At 36.9% G+C, this 20,120-nt stretch overlaps 1 protein-coding gene across 1 annotated transcript in view; it reads left to right on the forward strand.

Moving 5' to 3' along the window:
* The window catches only part of LOC115209434 (dihydroceramide fatty acyl 2-hydroxylase FAH2), a 102,495-nt gene extending 82,952 nt beyond the window's left edge, over positions 1–19,543 (forward strand). Inside the window, exons 3-5 of the mRNA XM_029777857.2 lie at positions 6,655–6,821; positions 16,552–16,801; positions 18,635–19,543. Coding sequence (XP_029633717.2) covers positions 6,655–6,821; positions 16,552–16,801; positions 18,635–18,705 — 488 coding nt within the window. The 3' untranslated portion in view covers positions 18,706–19,543. The remainder of the gene's footprint in view (positions 1–6,654; positions 6,822–16,551; positions 16,802–18,634) is intronic.
* The last annotated feature ends 577 nt before the right edge of the window (positions 19,544–20,120 follow it).

Below are 20,120 nucleotides of genomic sequence, written 5' to 3' on the forward strand. Positions count from 1 at the left end.
GTATTCTCTTCAATTCCTATTTTCCCTTCTACACTGCTGTTCCTGCGCTTGTTCTAATGATCTAACCCTCAGCTTCTCTTAACTTTGTTGCCTATACCATCTCATTCATTCCCTTGTTAGCTTACATCATCTGCCATCCATATTTTATAAGCAAATATCAATTTTCAAGCAAGCAGATGATAAATAATTGCACTTATACCCATGCATTAAGTGATAGGCGATATAAATAATTTAGTTCAATAAAAAAAAATACTTTTCACTATCCACTCACAATTGCCACCTTCACCACCATCATCCTCACAGTAGCATAGCTCAGTCTAAGTTGCTTTGTTTTTGTTCAGTTCAGCTGTTTGTTTATATCTGCTTTGCTTGCTGTCAATGTATCTTTCTGTTCTGAAAATACAAAGCCACTGTCTAGAGAGGTGAAGAGTGAGACAAAAAGAGGTAGAGAGAAGTGTTAAAGTTGTTATGTAGGGGGTAGGGAAAGAAACAGTTATTACATGTAAAGGGATTAGTGTAAGCGAGAGATATAGAGAAATAATAATACTAACACATCCCAGCAAGAAAACTAAAAAATAACTTTCAAAGACTGGAATATCTACAATTCCCTGTGGGCATTTTAAATTTCCCTCAAAATAAGTTAAGAAACTTATATATCTATGGTTTTTGAACACACAAACAATCAGCTTTAAAAACTTTAATATTTACAACCTCTGTGAATACCTATCCTTTCCTTTCTCCCTGAGTATTTGAAAATGTGAATATCCTCTTTATTCAGTTTTCTCTGTTCGGACATACAAAAGATCATCTTTAGTAAATTTTAAAACTTTAATATCTATAATTTTCTGTAAAAATTTTACCCTCTTTTTCATTCTTTTCCTGAGTATTCAAAAATGTAAATGTCCTTTTTATTGCTAAAATACTACAGTCTTCTCTCATCAGACATACAAAGGAACATCTAAAAGAAAATTTAGAAAGTTTAATATCTGCAATTTTGTGTGAAAATTTTATCTTGCTTTTTTCCCTGACTATCCGAATATGTAAACATACCTTTTATTGTAACAACACAATTAAATGCATGATAAAAAAACAAAAAATTAAGGAGGTAAGCACCTGCCAATATATACAAACTGCACAATTACAAAAACTGTAAACCACAGCAAAACTAATAAAAAGAAAAGAAAAATTTCAAAGAAAAAAAGAAGATTCAGAAATTAAAAAATTCAATGAGGTGAGCATCAGTGTTGTGTTCCCACAAATTTTTCCACCGTCTAGGCTTAAAAAAGCCCTTATTGTTGGTTTCCTTGTCCTGTTTTTATTCTTTATGTGTACTGTATTTTTATTTAATTGTATTGCTTTTATGTCCTGTTCTTGTCGCTTTTTTTTTTTTTTTACCCCTCTGCAAAAGAATTTTATTTAATTCATTTTGCAGGAAAGACTGCTTCGGCCGGATCGTGTTCTGCCCTTACCTTTGAAACACGCATTGAGTCGAACCAGGGGCAGCTGATGAAGGGGAATATTCCTCGTATTGTTTGTCTTGTACTCTGTTTTTTCGTTGTTAAAAAAAGTTTGTTTCCTTGTTTGTTTTTATGTTTTCATTTCTCCTTGTGTTCTACATTTATTTGTGGTGTCCTGTACTCATATATATATATATATGCATGTATATATACATATAGATGTAGGTATGTACATATATGTATGTATGCATATGTTTTATTTGTTAAATTGTTATTATATATTACGGAGATGTACTCGCATAGCAAGTAATTTGATCTGAGATCGTGTGCTGAAACGAAAACAATTGCAGCGTGGAAGGTGTTTATAAGCCATTTAAGAAACACACAAAAGCCGTTCAATTCACTTCAACATTTAAGTTTAATTTGTCAAAATATTTTTGTCGCTAAAATCCGCGACCTGTTCACTGACAAATATCCGTGCTGCATCGGATTTTAGCGACGAAAATATTTTGACAAATTAAACTTAAATGTTGAAGTGAATTGAACGGCTTTTGTGTGTTTCTTAAATGGCTTATAAACACCTTTCACGCTGCAATTGTGTTATTATATATAGGATCTTTTCTATTCTGAAGCCAGGACCACAGATCTTTCTACTTAACTAAATAATCTGAAACTTCGTATGCTGACATACACAGGTTGGAACTAGTTTATTTGAGAAAAATCTATTTTATGACTTTAATCGTAGATTAAAACTGCGAATTTTAACCAATCAGATTGTTTGTTTTCATGTGTAAAACTTGACTGCATTCTATTAGTGTGACGTAGAAAGCGCTTTTGTGACGTACTAACGTTCGGAAAACTGTAAACAAACACAGAACGTAACGGCAGACGAAATACGGCTACGCATTTCGCCCGGCGAGCTAACGTTTCTGCCAGCTCTTTGCTTTTTTAATATTAAATTTCGGCGAAGCTTCGCTTGTCGTAGCACAAGTTTTCCGTCGATTTCCGTAAAAAACTTTTATTTTTTTTACATAAGTAATGAGAGCGAAAGAGACTAAGAGGAAGCGATTTTATGACGAGGGAAGTTTGTCTTTGAAGTTACCGTCTAGGGGAAGCATTGATGTACATGTGTGTGTGTGTGTGTTTGATGGGGTGTGGGAGACAGACAGTATGTTGTGTAAGTGAAGTGCTTCTGTTAGTGTGTGTGAAGAGACAGAGAGAGTAATGTGTGAAAGAGAGAGATAACTGATTTTTTACTCGGTGTATGTGTATATGTATGTATGCATGTATGTGTGTGTGTGTGTATGTATCTATGTATGTATGGCCGATTCATCGTAATTACGATGAATCTGCCATACATACATGCAGACATACATATACACATACACCGAGTAAAAAATTTCAGTTATCTCTCTCTTTCACACATTACTCTCTCTGTCTCTTCACACACACTAACAGAAGCACTTCACTTACACAACATACTGTCTGTCTCCCACACCCCATCAAACACACACACACACACATGTACATCAATGCTTCCCCTAGACGGTAACTTCAAAGACAAACTTCCCTCGTCATAAAATCGCTTCCTCTTAGTCTCTTTCGCTCTCATTACTTATGTAAAAAAATAAAAGTTTTTTACGGAAATCGACGGAAAACTTGTGCTACGACATGCGAAACTTCGCCTAAATTTCTTGCCTTTTGCACAAATAAATACAATAAGTGAAATGAAACGCATTAGCTTAGAAACGAATCTTGTTAGAAGCCTCGTCACTGAGATGCCACTTCTTAATAGCAAACGAAAGCAAGTACTAACAGAATGGAAACATTTTCAATTTAATACATGTGGCTTATTAACTAGTTTTAAATATTGTTATTAGAAGGTGGCTGACTATAGGATCCTGGAAACATGAGTACGTTAAATAATTAGAAGGATACGCTTGTTTATATTTAAGATGTTTAATACGTCACGAAATTGGTGGTCGAGACGGAGTAAATAAAATAAAGCCGAATGACGGAATATCATTGGTTAAAATTCTAATTATTAAACAACGTTAAACTTAGAAGTTACAATTCCGTTTTCATTCTGGTTTACAATTAAGTTTACTTTTGACACATTCTACCAGTATACGAAGTTTCAAATTGTTTGGTTCAGTAGGAAAAATTTGAAAAAACTGGCTTCAGAATAGAAAAGATCCTTATATATATATATAATTATCATTTGAGGGAATAAAATCCAAACTTACAAGGAAAAAGAATTCAATTTAGAAATACTAAAACAAATTACACACAATATAATATATATATATATACATATATATATATATATATATATATATATATATATATATATATATATATATATATATATATATCATTATTTTTTCTATCAGTAATTAAAAATAGAACAAGGTGACTTGGTTGTTTGACCTCTGCTGACCCCAAGGGTGTGAGGCCACTTTTGTCTCCTTCACAGGAATGCCCATTGCTGATCTCTTCACCCTCTGAATCTATTTACAGAACTGTGGAATTTAATCTATTCACCAAGCTGTCTATTTCTATTCTACTATTTCCTTAAACACTCACATATTTATGATCATCTCAAGTACAAGACAAATGTTGAAACTAAACAACATTTAATAATAATGGAAATGATAATAACGATGGTAATAATGCCGGGCGAAATGTCTAGCGGTATTTCGTCTGCCGTTACGTTCTGAGTTCAAATTCCGCCGAGGTCGACTTTGCCTTTCATCCTTTCAGGGTCGATAAATTAAGTACCAGTTACGCACTAGGGTCGATGTAATCCGTTTGTCTGTCCTTGTTTGTCCCCTCTGTGTTTAGCCCCTTGTGGGTAGTGAAGAAATAAAAAAAATGATAATAATAATAATTTAGCTAAAACTCACGTTGGATCAGAGGAAATATTAATAATGACAAATAGTATGTAAAAATGAAAATAATAATATCAGTGATGATAATAATAAAAATGAAAGGAAGCGGTTGGAATTTCCCTATGCTCTGATTGATGATGTATCTAGTGATGATGTCACAATAAAAACACTGGGAATAAGAAACCAGACAGAGTGTTAATTGAGAAAGAAAGCAAACGATGTTGGATCATAGATATAGCATGCCCAGTTGACGACAAGGTATGAGATAAGGAAGAAAGAAAAGTTGATAGATATGATAGGTTAGCTTGGGAGATTAAGCGGTTGTGGTTGATAAAAAAGCGGTAGTAGTACCAATAAATGTCAGAGACTTGGGAACAGTGAGTAAAATTCTCGAGAAGTACATGTAACAAATAGGGGCTGCAATAAGGGTGGAGAACTTGCAGAAAGCAGCATTGCTTGGAACTTCTCAAATACTCCGGATGATACTTGAAAAAATAAAGGATGTTACCTTAGTTTACTGGTGGTGAACAGCTGGCACCATAGTACGATAGGAGCTGTGCAAAGACAATGATAATAATATTGGTTTCAAATTTTATCACAAAGCCAACAATTTTAGCGGAAGGGCGAAGTGTGAGTTGATTACATCTACCCCAGTGCTTGACTAATACTTATTTTATCGATCTCCAAAAGGATGACAGGCAAAGTCAACCTTGGCAGAATTTGAACTTTGAATGTAAAGATGGACAAAATGCTGCCAAGCCTTTTGCTCATGCTAATGATTCTGCCGGCTTCCTGCCTTAATAGTAATAATAATAATAATAATAATAATAATAATAATAATAATAATAAATGCCCTGATGCAGTACCAGGCAGTGGCTCTCATGGCTTCTGATCTTAACTGATTGGAAGTGTTACCATGTACATTGTTTTGTTTTGGTTTAAAAGATGGGCCACAGCAAATATTCTGTTCAATACCACAGATTTGCTTGTCAGTTGTTTGACCTTAACCAGTTGAGCATGTCCCTTAGTGGCTGACGATATGTGCATCTCTGATCACAAGCAGAAGTAGTGGGGGAGCATCATAGCCATGTGTTGAGAGGGATTCTTTGGGGTTTGAATAATTCACATCTGGAAACATGGGTGGTTCTTTCAACATCCTTAAACAACCCTTATTCAGGGACCTTTTGAGCGGGATGGGCTACTCAACCTGAAGAAAATTCTAACTGGGCCCCACCTGCAAGGTCATGTGCTGTTTATTTTGATATGAGATCACCATGTCGCGCACATATGGTTGTGATGCATGTGCCTAGTGTACCCTTATCAGACGGGTAGTCATGATGGGTATATTGGGCTTCGTATATTTTACCCCAGTGTCACTTTGATGGCATGCACTGCTCTCTCACTCAATAATAATAATAAAAAGATTTTCTGATTTAGGTAGAAGATAACTTCAAAAGAATGGAAATCAAAGCTAAGCTTAGCAAGATTTGAACTGGGAATGTGAAGAACAGGAAGAAATAGTGCAAGGCATTTTTCTAAATAATAACAATTTTTCTCCCATAAGTATAATTGTCTTTAACAAAGAGATTTCAAGAAATATTTCTTTTCTTTCTTTTTTTGATATTTTTTTATCATCTAATCAATGCTAAAGACTTGCTGGATATATAGTGATGTTTTTTGACAGATTTAATAAATCAAAAACTTAGATTGATCTGTCTGTCCAGCTATCTTCCACTATTACAACCTGGCCAATAAACAATCGGTTCTTATTGGTTTTAATAACTCTTGGGCAAAAATACAAAGACTTTGGCACCAGAACTAGATTTATCTTCAGTGATTGTTTTTATTGACAATGACAGCAGACAAGATGAGATTTACTAGTCTCTTTGTTTTTTTGTTGTTTTTCTTTTCTTTTTCTTTTTCTATTTTTTAGATTCAGTTTTTTTTTTTTGCATATGGATAATCTATCTTCAGATAGTCACTACTACTACTACTACTACTACTACTACTGCTGTTGCTGCTGCTGCTGCTGCTACTACTACTACTACTACTGCTGCTGCTGCTGCTACTACTACTACTACTACTACTACCACCACCACCACCACCACTACTACTACTACTACTACTACTACTACTACTACTACTACTACTACTACTACTACTACTACGACTACGTCTACTGCTGCTACCAGACAGACTATAGACAGACAGACAGACAGACAGGCACACATACACACACAGAATTTTACATAAATACATACAGTGAATTAATTTTTTTATTTGATGTCATATTTGTTTGTCTGCAGGTATCGAGATCAAATCCCACCATCTCCTATTGCTGTACATAGCAGGACTGTTTCAGTGGACCCTACTTGAATATTTGATACACCGCTGGCTTTTTCACTTACGTCCTGTTATCAATTCACCATTCTTCATTCGAATGCACTTCATCTTACACGGACAACATCACAAGGTAAAAACTGACTTTTTAAGGAAACTTTTGTGTTTTTATGTATGGAAGACTTATTTCATCATCATCATCATTTAACATCTACTTTTCCATGAGGAACATGTCTCTTATATGTCTGTGGAATACTCAGCCACCTACATACTAATATTATCTATGCTTGCATGGGTCAGCTGGAGTTTATTGAGGTAAATTTTCTATGACTGGATGCACTTCTTGCCACCAATATTCACCTGTTTCCAGGTAAGATATTTTCTGATGACCAGACATTTTCTGACGTTTTTGCAGAATATTGGAAATGAATGACACTGCTTGTATGACAGGGACACTCATTTACAATTATTACACAAAGTCAAGACAAGGAGGCACAAACATTCATACATACATACATAAAGGAGCACTCCGTTGGTTATGACGACGAGGGTCCCAGCTGATACGATCAATGGAACAGCTTGCTCGTGAAATTAACATGCAAGTGACTGAGCAATCCACAGACACATGTATCTCTAACATAGTTGTCAAGGAGATTCAGCGTGACACAGAGTGTGACAAGGCCAGCCCTTTGAAATACAAGTACAACTCATTTTTGCCAGCTGAGTGGACTGGAGCAACATGAAGTAAAGTGTCTTGCTCAAGGACACAACACATCACTGGGAATCAAACTCAGGACTTTACAATCATGAGCCGAATGCTCTAACCACTTTGCCACGTGCCTTCACACATACATACATACATACATACATACATACATACATACATACATACATATATACACATGCATGTGTCTGTGAGAGAGAGAAATTCAATAAATGACAAAGAAACAGGAAATTATGCAGTGAACTTCATTAGCTTATGTCTGTTTCTGCTACAAGATGCAGTGCACTCGGAGCTGACTGCTTGTGCATTACATTGTAACTTCCTCAGAGCTTCTAAAATGAAATGCACTTTATATATATACAGGGTGATTGAAAAGTAACTCCCTATTTTAAAATACTTATAATTTATTTATTAACTATAATTTTTAGAAAAAACGAATATGTAAAGAAAGTGTATAGCATGGAATTTTATTTAAAATTTGATATAGGCATCAGCATTCACCAGCAGCTTCTCAAACCGCTCGGGAACCACATCAACTGATTTCATCAGGAAGTCTTGTGGAATGAAAGACATAGCTTCTCATATTCACCCTTCAAGTTCTTCCAAAGTCATTGGTTTGGTAGAGAAGACTTCCTCCTTTAATTAACCCCAAAGAAAACAGTCGCAGGGTGTTAAATCAGGGCTTCTGGCCAGCCAGTCATGCGGACCTTGATGAATTGGAAGGACGACCACTTCAAGTATCAGCTACAAATCCTGTAGTCATGAATTTTGCATGGCAATTCTTGATTATCTTTGCATCAACTTAAGTATGTCTTCCTCTGATGGTCCTCCACCATCTTTGCCCTTGAACAACTTATCTCCAAACTTCGTAATGTGCAGCTAGCTGGGCACGCTCCTGCACAGTAAAACATCCAGCCATGTTTGTAGGGCTTCTAAATTTCAAACAAAATAATTAATCCGAAAAAAACAACATGGAATCAATTCCCATACATTAAAGAACATGCACAACAAATTTGAGAAAAAAATTATTGTTAATAAATAAATTATAAGCATTTTAAAATAGGGAGTTACTTTCCAATCACTCTGTATATAAATATATCATCATCATCATCATCGTTTAACGTCCGCTTTCCATGCTAGCATGGGTTGGACGGTTCAACTGGGGTCTGGGCAGTCAGAACTCTGCACCAGGCCCAGTCTGATCTGGCAGTGTTTCTACAGCTGGAAGCCCTTCCTAACGCCAACCACTCCGTGAATATATATATATATATATTTATATATATATATATATATTTCAAAGGTTGAATAGAACACAACAAAGGGAGAAATTTGACAAAAACATAATAGACAGAAAATCCGCAGCTGATTCCTCATCAGTCAGTGTCCAAGACATCCTCGTGGTTTCACACTATTAACATTGATATCACTCCATCTTAGCAGTATTTGTATTATTATTTTATTATTTTTTTTTTTGTATATGTACAACTGTTTTATTTTTTTAGCGTATCTTGTTTGTTTTTGTCCTTGTATACATTCGTCAGTTATTCCCAGAGGCTTCCTGTTCTGTTAAAAGTGCAAAACCACTAGTGTGTCTTGGATACTGACTGATGGAGAATCAGCTGCGAATTTTCCATGTATTCTTTTTTTGTCTATTTTTCTGTTTGTTATGCTTTTGTTAATTTTCCATTTATGTTTTCATCAAATTGCTCTCTTTGTTGTGTTCTATTCAACCCTTAGCATCTGCTAATACTTTGCATATAACACATCCTTGCATTGTTGTTTTTTCTTGATGTGTTTGTTCTTCATTTTTGGTGGGATTTACTATATATATATATATCATCATCATCATCATCATCGTCATCGTTTAACGTCTGCTTTCCATGCTAGCATGGGTTGGACGGTTCAACTGGGGTCTGGGAAGCCCGAAGGCTGCACCAGGCCAGTCAGATCTGGCAGTGTTTCTACGACTGGATGCCCTTCCTAACGCCAACCACTCCGTGAGTGTAGTGGGTGCATTTTATGTGCCACCGACACAGGTACCAGGCGAGGCTGGCGAACGGCCACGCTCGGATGGTGCTTTTTACGTGCCACCGGCACGAGCCACGTTCGGATGGTTCTCTTATGTGCCACAACTACATTGGTACCACAACTACAAATTCCATTGATGTTGATCGATTTCAATTTATATCGATATAGATCGATAATATTGTATACATCATTGAGGCAGTAAACTAGCAGAATCATTACTGTGCCAGGCAATATGCTTTTTGTGGAGGCACATGGCCTAGTGGTTTGAGCAATGGACTCGCGGTCGAGGGATTGTGGGTTCGAATCTCAGAGCGGGCGATGTGTGTGTTTATGAGCGAAACACCTAAGTTTCACGCAGCTCCGGCAGAAGGTAATGGCGAACTTCTGCTGACTCTTTCACCACAACTTTCTCTCACTCTTTCCTCCTGCATCTTCCAACTCACCTGCGATGGACCGGCGTCCTGTTCAGGTGGGGAACCTATACGCCAAGGAAACCGGCCCTTATAAGCCAGGTGTGGCTTGAGAAGGAACAAGCACAATATGCTTTGTGGCATTTCGTTCTTCTTTACGTTTCTGAGTTCAAATTTTGCTGACGTCAATTTTGCCTTTCATCCTCACAATAAAATAAGTACCAGTCGAATGTTGGGGTTGATGTAATTGACTTACCCCTCTCCTAAAATTTCAGGCCTTGTGCCAAAATTTGAAATCAGTATTTATATGTCATTGTATGTGTGTGTGTGTGTGTAACAGTAATGTGCATATGTCATTAATGTGTATATGGCTCTAATGTGTATGTGTCACTGATGCGTATATGTCAGTAATGTGTAGATGTCAGTTATGAGCATATGTTTTATTCCTTTTCGAGCCATGCCTGGTTCATAAGGGCCGGTTTCCCGGTTTCCTTGGTGTATAGGTTCCCCACCTGGATGGGACGCCGGTCCATCGCAGGTGAGCTGCAATATGTAGGAGGAAAGAATGAGAGAAAGTTGTGGTGAAAGAGTCAGCAGAAGTTCACCATTAACTTCTGCCAGAGCCGCGTGGAGCTTAGGTGTTTCGCTCATAAACACTCACATTGCCTGGTCTGAGATTCGAACCCGCGATCCCTCGACTGTAAGTCTGCTGCTCCTAACCACTAGGCCATGTGCCTCCACACATGAACATATGTTGGTAACCAAACTCCAACTATTCAAACAGGTCATAACAAAGTTGTATGATGTTGGTAATACTAGTGGCAACTTGGAGTGGTGTTGGTGATAATAGTGCTGACATGATGGTGATGATGGTGATGATGGTGACATTAGTAGCTGTAATTGTAGGGATCTTTTCTTTTTGGCTCACACTTTTTGAAATTTTAAAATTAAGTGAACATTTTCAAATATGGTATATCGATATAATATGGTATATCGATATAATATGGTATATCGATATAATATGGTATATCGATATAATTTTTCTCGGATCTTTTCGGTTTGAATGGCAGTTTTTAACATAATTTCTAGGTAACTAAAAAATTTTTAACTTTGTATACTGGTAGAATGTGTTTATAAAACATCTTTTTCTCTTGGCTTTATTGAGAAAATTCTATGGTTTGTAAGATATTTGTTGTTTTTTTTCTTCAATTTCTGCAATTTCAACCAATCAGTGACGTCTATTGAGTTAAAAAGCATTCTGTGCCGTATAAATATGTCCCTCGTTTAAGAAACAGATTGGGTTTATTTACATTTGTGAAGAAAAAAAGATACCCTTCCCAACACCCCTAACCCTAACCCTAACTAACCCTAACCCTAAAATAGATTGAAATGCAATAGATCGATTCTAGGGTCATAATTATGGGTGACGCTTTCATATGACACCGCTAGAAAAAACTGCCTTTCAAACCGAAAAAATCCTAATTTTTCTCTCTGAATCTGATGTTGTTATTCACTTGTTCCAGAAAAATTTAGAAAAATGTTACAAAGGCAGTGCTGCAGCATGGCCACAGCTTTCAAGCTAAAATTAGTAAAGAAAGATGGAGAGGTTTCAAGTTTAATTATTTTTGCCCAATCAGAAAACAAGATTTGGAAAGCTGGCATTTTCTGCATGATAGCAGTCTATGACATGACAGCATTGGTCAAAACATTGACATTGATGATGATGGAAGTTTTAATAAGTTTTAATGAAGAAAGTCATGGGAAATGTTGGAACAGGCAAGTAAACAATATAAAAAGGGAAAAAAAATCTATAATGAGGTTATAGCACCATAGCAACGGATGGGTCAAGTACACGTGGTAGGGAAACAGACTATACCTTGCCTTGTTAACCTTGGAAACAGGCATTAATAAATCCTTAAATCCTTAAAAATGTTTTAGCCTGAAAGCCATGGCCATGCTGGGGCTTCTCGGTTTGAACGGCAGTTTTTCTAGCGGTGTCATATGAAATTGTCACCCATAATTATGACCCTAGAATCGATCGATTGCATTTCAATGTCTTTTAGGGTTAGGGGAAGGGTATCTTTTTTTCTTCACAAATGTAAATAAACCCAATCTTTTTCTTAAACGAGGGACATATTCATACGGCACAGAATGTTTTCACCTCAATAGACGGTCATTGATTGGTTGAAATTGCCGAAATGCAAGAAATTAAAGACCAATCTCAATAAAGCCAAGAGAAAAAGATGTTTTATAAACACATTCTACCAGTATACGAAGTTTAAAATTTTTTAGTTACCTAGAAATTATGTTAAAAACTGCCGTTCAAACCGAAATGATCCTTAATATGTTTGTGGCTTTTAATTAGCTAAAATTACCTAAAATTTGCAAACTTTGAAAGTTATTAACTTTTTATTTATTAATCTATGGCAAAAATAGATTTCGTTTCCATAATAAGCATACAAAAGTACATCAAAACACCTAAACTGGAACAAAATTGAAAACTTGAAAGTATCAACCAAACAGAAAAGATATAGTGGTGGTGGTGGTGGTGGTGGTGGTGGTGGTGGTGGTGGTGGTGGTAGTAGTAGTAGTAGTAGTAGTAGTAGTAGTAGTAGTAGTAGTAGTAGTAGTGATTGTGGCATTAATGGAATATGGCATTAGTGATAATTGGTAATATGAGGGTGCTAATAGTGACAGTAGTAGAAGTAGTAGTAGTAGTAGTAGTAGTAGTAGTAGCAGTAGTAGTAGTAGTAGTAGTAGTAGTAGTAGGAGGAGGAGGAGGAGGAGGAGGACCAGCATCAGCAATGGTTGTGGTGTTAATGGGATGTGGCATTGGTGATAACAGTGATAGTGTGAGGGTGGTGATGGTAGTGGTGATGGTTGTAGCGTTAATGGGTGTGGTTGTGATGGTGGAGAAATGATTCTGATGATAGTGATGGCCATAGCTGTAATGATGTAAGAGTATTGGTAGTTATGTGATAATGGTAGTTGTGGTGGTCATGGTAGTAGTGGTTGAGATAACAGTGGTGTTAATGCAGTATAAATATTTTAGAGATTACCGAGTAGAAAATAAAACTTTTGAAACTGTTGGGATAGACAGGTAGACATGATGGTAATGATGATGATGATGATGATGATGATGATGATGACGGACAATGATGATGAAGATGGACAATGATGATGATGATGATGAGGAGGAGAAGGAGGTAACAACAGTTGTAGTCACAATGATTGTGATGGTGCTGTTGTTGATGATGATGATGACAATGATGATGATGAAAAGAAGGAGGAAAAAGATCTTTACTCTTTTACTCTTTTACTTGTTTCAGTCATTTGACTGTGGCCATGCTGGAGCACCGCCTTTAGTCAAGCAAATCGACCCCAGGACTTATTCTTTGTAAGCCTAGTACTTATTCTATCGGTCTCTTTTGCCGAACTGCTAAGTTACAGGGACCTAAACACACCAGCATCGGTTGTCAAGCGATGTTGGGGGGACAAACACAGACACACACACACACACACATATATATATACATATATATGACGGGCTTCTTTCAGTTTCCATCTACCAAATCCACTCACAAGGCTTTGGTTGGCCCGAGGCTATAACAGAAGACACTTGCCCAAGGTGCCACACAGTGGGACTGAACCTGGAACCATGTGGTCGGTAAGCAAGCTACTTACCACACAGCCACTCCTACGCCTGTTCTTCTATCTTTAAAAGTTTATCTGTTCTTTTATCTTTAAAAATTGCTTTTGAAAAAATGTTTTTTTTTATATCTCCAAATGTCTTAAACTTTCTACTTTTATGACGTAATCAGTAACTCGGTCACCCAACACGTAATACCTATACATTGTTTTGGCGTTTATCATCTACATTTAAATCTTAATCAGTTGATTTATAAACTTGCTCCATACTCTCATGGTTTATTCTCACCCCAAGATCAATTTTGAAGCATGATATTTCATAAGATTAAACATTTGTAGAAAAGCTTATCTACTGGGAGCTAAACGACTTGGAAATTATCTTGCAGAGATAAAACAGTATAGTTAAAATTTCAGGAAATAATTTTTAATATCTAATTTGAGATGATGGTATGGTGGATACTCTGTTATGTTATTGGTAACACCATCATTCAACAAGCAATAAATACCTGGCATGGGTCCTGGTAGTTTGTCTGTTGTACATTCTCTGACTCAAATAGGTACTTTTAAAGTCTAATATCTTCATTTCCACCTCAACATATCTACTGGTGGTAAGAATCTACTTAGGATTTCCTGATAAGCAGTTCTACTAAACATCAGTTTTTACCAATGCCAAATTGCCACAGCTTTTTGGCCAACTTCCAGCACTTTCTCTAACAGCTGTACTATTCACCTACCACTAGACAGACAGACAGACAGGCAGGTAGGCTGGTTGGTTGGCTGGCTGGCTGGCTGGCTGGTTGGCTGGTTAGTGGCTTGCTTGTTTTATTCACAGCTGCACTTGATTTACTACTACTACTACTACTACTACTACTACTACTACTACTACTACTACTACTACTACTACTACCACCACCACACCACCACCACCACCACCACCACCACCACCACCACCACCACTCTTACTACTACTACTACTACTACTACTACTACTACTACTACTACTACTACTACAAGAAATACAAAATTCTTCATTTAACATCACATTCTTCTGCATTCAGTTCAGTATTGTGGGGTGCTTCCATTGTCGTCACCACCACCACTTCCATTGCAACATGGGGGTGGTGACTGTGGTAGTGGTGGTGGTGGTGGTAGTAGTAGTAGTAGTGATGATGGTGATGGTTGTTTTGGTTGTTTTGGTAGAAGTGGCTGTAGTTGAGATGGTGATATCATAGCAATGATGATGATAGTATTATTATTATCATTATTATTATTATTATTATTATTATTATTATTATTATTATTATTGAGTGAGCGAGCAGTGCATGCCATCAAAGTGACACTGGGGTAAAATATATGAAGCCCAATATACCCATCATGACTACCCATCTGATAAAGGTACACCAGGCACATGCATCAGAACCATATGTGTGCGACATAGTGATCTCATATCAAGATAAACAGCACATGACCTTGCAGGTGGGGCCCAGTTAGAATTTTCTTCAGGTTGAGTAGCCCATCCCGCTCAAAAGGTCATGAATAAGGGTTGTTTAAGGATGTTGAACGAAGCACCCATGTTTCCAGAGGTGAATTATTCAAACCCCAAAGAATCCCTCTCAACACATGGCTATGAAGCTCCCCCACTTATTATTATTATTATTATTATTATTATTATTATTTTATTATTATTATTAGTAGTAGTAGTAGTAGTAGTAGTAGTAGTAGTGGTAGTAGTAGTAGTAGTAGTAGTAGTAGTAGCAGCAGCAGCAGCATTAGTAGTAGTAGTAGTAGTAGTAGTAGTAGTAGTAGTAGTAGCGGTGGCGGTGGTGTTGGTGTTGGTGCTGGTGGTGGGAGTAGTGATGGTAATGATAGTAGTAATGAGAGCAGTTGTAGAAGTAGTAATAGTTGTGGTGGTAGTAGAGTGGCAGTGGTGCTGGTACTGTTGGTGATGGTTGTGGTGGTGGTGGTAGTGGTGCTGGTGCTGGTCTGCTCAAACAAATCCATGATCACATGATTGTGAGTTCAAGATCTTAAACACTAGGCTTGTGGCCTTGTGATTAGGGTATAGTAAGAAGTTTGCTTCCAAACCACAAGGTCCCAGGTTCAGTCTTATTGTGTAGCACTTTTGGCAAATGGCTTCTACTATAGACCTAGGCCAATCAATGTTTGTAAATGGATTTGATAGACAGAAACTGAAAGAAGCCCATAGTGTGTGTGTGTGTGTTTGCTTTTGTATTTCTGTTTGTCCCCTGCTGCTTGACAATCAATGTTGATTTGTTTACATTCCTGTAACTTAGTGGTTTAGCAAAAAAAGACTGATAGAATAAGTACCAGGCTTTTAAAAAAATAAGCCCTGGTGTCAATTTGCTTGACTAAACACCTTCAAGGTGGTGAGCCGGCATGGACGCTGTCCAATGACTGACACATATAAAAAATAAAAGATAGATTGATTACCTGTCATTTTATGAATTTTAAATTAAAACAAACTTTGCACAAACTGAATTTACTTATTTATAAAGTCATCAACATCAATTGAATTTGTAGCTGTGATACCAGTGCTGGTGGCATGTAAGAGAACCATTCGATCGTGGCCGTTGCCAGCCTCGTCTGGCCTCTGTGCCGGTGGCACGTAAAAAGCACCATCCGATCATGGCCGTTTGCCAGCCTCATCTGGCACCTATACTGGTGGCACGTAAAAAGCACCATCCGATCATGGCCGTTTGCCAGCCTCATCTGGCACCTATACTGGTGGCACGTAAAAAGCACCCACTACACTCATGGAGTGGTTGGCGTTAGGAAGGGCATCCAGCTGTAGAAACACTGCCAGATCAGACTGGGCCTGGTGCAGCCTTCTGGCTTCCCAGACCCCAGTTGAACCGTCCAACCCATGCTAGCATGGAAAGCGGACGTTAAACGATGATGATGATGATGATGATGAAGATGATGATTAAAGTTTTTTTCTTTTTGTTACAAAACAATAAAGTAAATCATTGTATTATATACTCACATAATAACATATGCATACAGATATTTTTCCATACGTTTCTCTATTTCAGGCACCCCTGGACAAAACACGTTTAGTTTTCCCACCCGTCCCAGCATCAGTATTTGCTTTCTGTATATATAACATGTTGCTACTGATCTACCCCGTGGCTGTGGCGCAGTCCTTGTTTTCTGGCACTGTGATGGGCTATTTGATCTATGATTTGATCCACTACTACCTACACCATGGTTCTCCAGTCGGGGCTTACTTCAAAGAACTCAAGCATTATCATATGTTGCATCATTATGTACACCAACACAATGGTAAGTCATAAGTTAAATCTCTCCTATGACTGGTCATTTTCATTATCACATATTATAGTATCATTGTCATATATTAAGTATTAACATTATCATTATATGTTACATTTCATTATCATTTCATTATCATGTGTTATATATTAGCATTGTTGTATGTTACATATTAACATTATCAAAAATTGCCTACAATTATCATATGTTACATATCATCATCATCATCATCATTTAACGTCTGTTTTCCATGCTAGCATGGGTTGGACAACTTGACTGAGGTCTGGCGAACCAGACACCAATCTGATCTGGCAGAGTTTCTACAGCTGGATGCCTTCCTAACACCAACCACTCTGAGAGTGTAGTGGGTGCTTTTATGTGCCACTGGCACGAGGGCCAGTTTGGTGGTACTGGCAACGGCCACGCCCAAATGGTGCTTTTTATGTGCCACCTGCACAGGGGCCAGTCCAGCGGCACTGGCGACGTCCTCGCTCGAATGTTTCACATGCCATCAGCACAAGTGCTGGTAAGGCGACTCGGTAACGATCACACTTGAATGGTGTGCTTAACGTGCCACTTGCACAAAGGCCAGTTTGTTGCTCAGGCAACGATCTCACTTGTATGGTACTCTTAGCGCTCCACTAGCAACGGATGCCAGTCACCGAATTTGATTTCGACTTCGACTTCACTTGCCTCAACTGGTCTTCGCAAGCAGAGTTTAGTGTCCAATGAAGAAAAGGCACGCACAAGTGGACTGGTTACACCCCTAGCATAGGCCACAAGGTTATGGTCACACTTGCACTTGTTGAGTCTTCTGCAGCACAGCATATTTCCAGAGGTCCCGGTCACTAGTCATTGCCTCAGTGAGGCCCAATGTTTGAAGGTTATGCTTCACCACCTCATCCCAGGTCTTCCTGGGTCTACCTCTTCCACAGGTTCCCTCAACTACTAGGGTGTGGCACTTTTTCACACAGCTATCGACATCCATTCTCGCCACATGACTATACCTATGTGTAAGGCAGTGAGTTGGCAGAACCATAAGCATGCTGGGCAAAATGCTTTGTAGCATTTCATCCATCTTTATGTGCTGAGTTCAACTCTGCCTTTCATCTTTTTGGGGCTGTATAAGTACCAGTTGAGTACTGAGGGTGATGTAATCAAATTATCCCCTTCTCCAAAATTACAGACCTTGTGCTAAATTTGAAACCCTTATTATATAATTATGTACACTAATACAATGATGATAAGTAAAATCTTTTCTATCATTTCAAATTCTAATTCATTTTAATCTATATATTTTAAGTGTTTAACCATACCTTTTTCTCAAAATTGGTGGCTGTTGCTGTATTTATTTAACCTCAGGTCACTCTTAACTGATCAGGCCACTGATGAAAGATAGGGCATTTATTGTTGTCTATCTAATATTTTTTTATATTTCATAAGCAAATTTTGTCTTCTTGTCTTTATGATGGAATAAGAGTGAACTGGAGATTTAGCTGCTATTTCTAGGTTCTTCTTTCTCCTTCATCCCCTACATTTTTCTTGCAAACATCAACTTATTGGTGTTGAACATCAAGGACATCTGTCATAACAGTCTTGGTGGACTGGCAAAAATCATGAATTCTGGCCCTTTTCACCATTTCCCCTTTTCTCTTGTATAAAAATTATAACTTTATTACTCATAAAATTACATTTTATAACCATTTTCCCCTCTTTTCCCTTGAGCAATATCAGAAAGCATTTTATCTTAGAATTCTTAGAAATCATTAATTTTTCTAATTTTTGATTCGCTTCAATTCATTGATTCAATTCTTTGAGTATCCTTTAATCTTTCTCTATTTTCAGGTTTTGGTATTTCCAGTAAATTTTGGGATTATCCATTTGGTACCCTGATCTCTACAAAGGATAACCAATAAACCATTTAGCAGTAATAAAATATCAAACTATTTAATTAGTAATATAAAATTGATAGCGTTACAGAATAAATTACAAGCAAATATAAATATATTGGCAAGCAGTAAGATCTGATGAAAGTAGTGAAGATCTCTGCATTGTCAAAAGTTATTGAGTATAAATAGTTTAAAAGTGGAATGTAATGGTTTGCTGAGGAGAATGAAAATTAAAACATTGTCAATAGAAGTCCTCACTGGACAAATCTTGGATGAAAAATCCCGCCCAAAACATTAAACTTCTTTTCTTAGTAGGAAACCAATTTATTCAGCTTACAAATATTTTAGTAGTAGGCGGTATTTGCAGAATGAATAGTGAAAAAAAAAAATAGATAAAAGATTTACTGTAAATCAATAATTTTGATATATATTTGTTTAAAGAAGAAATAGAAATGTAACCAATTAGAGTTTGTTATATTGATAATTTATTAGATATCATTATATAAATGATTTTATTCGAAATTATACTAACAATATAGTAGAAATCATTATACTAACAATGTTAGATGTGTTGATGTATTCTGACAAAAATGACTGAATGATGAATCATGACTTCCAATGTCATATTGGTCAGAATGGGAATGTGTTCAATAGTAGTAGAAAGAATAAACAAGAAATATGATCTACAAAAAATTGTTATTTTTTTAATGTAAACAATATTAGACATTAAAAAACAAATTTGATACAGAGAAACAGGTTTATTGACAGGGTTTTTAATATGTATCTATAACTTATCAGGAAACCATGTTGCCATTTATGCCACAATGATCTTATTCCTTCCATCTCAATAAACCACTTAAATCTATTTTTTCTTCTAAATTTATTACCATTAATTAATTTATTGTGTTTTTTAACTGTGCTGATTTATCTCCATATGATAATAGGTCAGTTAATCTACATATCAGACCAGATTAATCCTGCCTGCCTTCTTACCTGTATGTGTACCTGTATGCATGTACATATATGCTGATGTCCTTGTTCTTATTGCTGAATCACTACCAGAGCTAGAGAAGAAATTTCAGATGTGGAAGTAAGGTCTGGAATCAAAGGGCCTTACAGTTAATTTAGCAAAGACTGAAGTCCTAACAAATAGGGAAACAGACAAATCACTGATCCTTTCAGGGAGATGACCCTGCTCAATATGTAAAAAAAGGTGTTGGTAGAAACTCCAGATAGTGTACCCAGTGCAAGCTAAGGAGACATAATATGTGCAGCAAGGTTAACACAGAAAGTAGTCGTTGTGTGTGGCTGATGTGCAGGTACATTAAACATTGGGAATGTACAGAAAATAGACTTCCTCAAATATCTGGAGGGATTCTTAGAAGTAGTAGACAGTCTCTGTTACTTAGATGACCAAGCTAGCAGTGTAGGAGGTTCTGAAA

The sequence above is a fragment of the Octopus sinensis genome, linkage group LG3 (assembly GCF_006345805.1).
Source record: "Octopus sinensis linkage group LG3, ASM634580v1, whole genome shotgun sequence".
Lineage (NCBI taxonomy): Eukaryota > Metazoa > Mollusca > Cephalopoda > Octopoda > Octopodidae > Octopus > Octopus sinensis.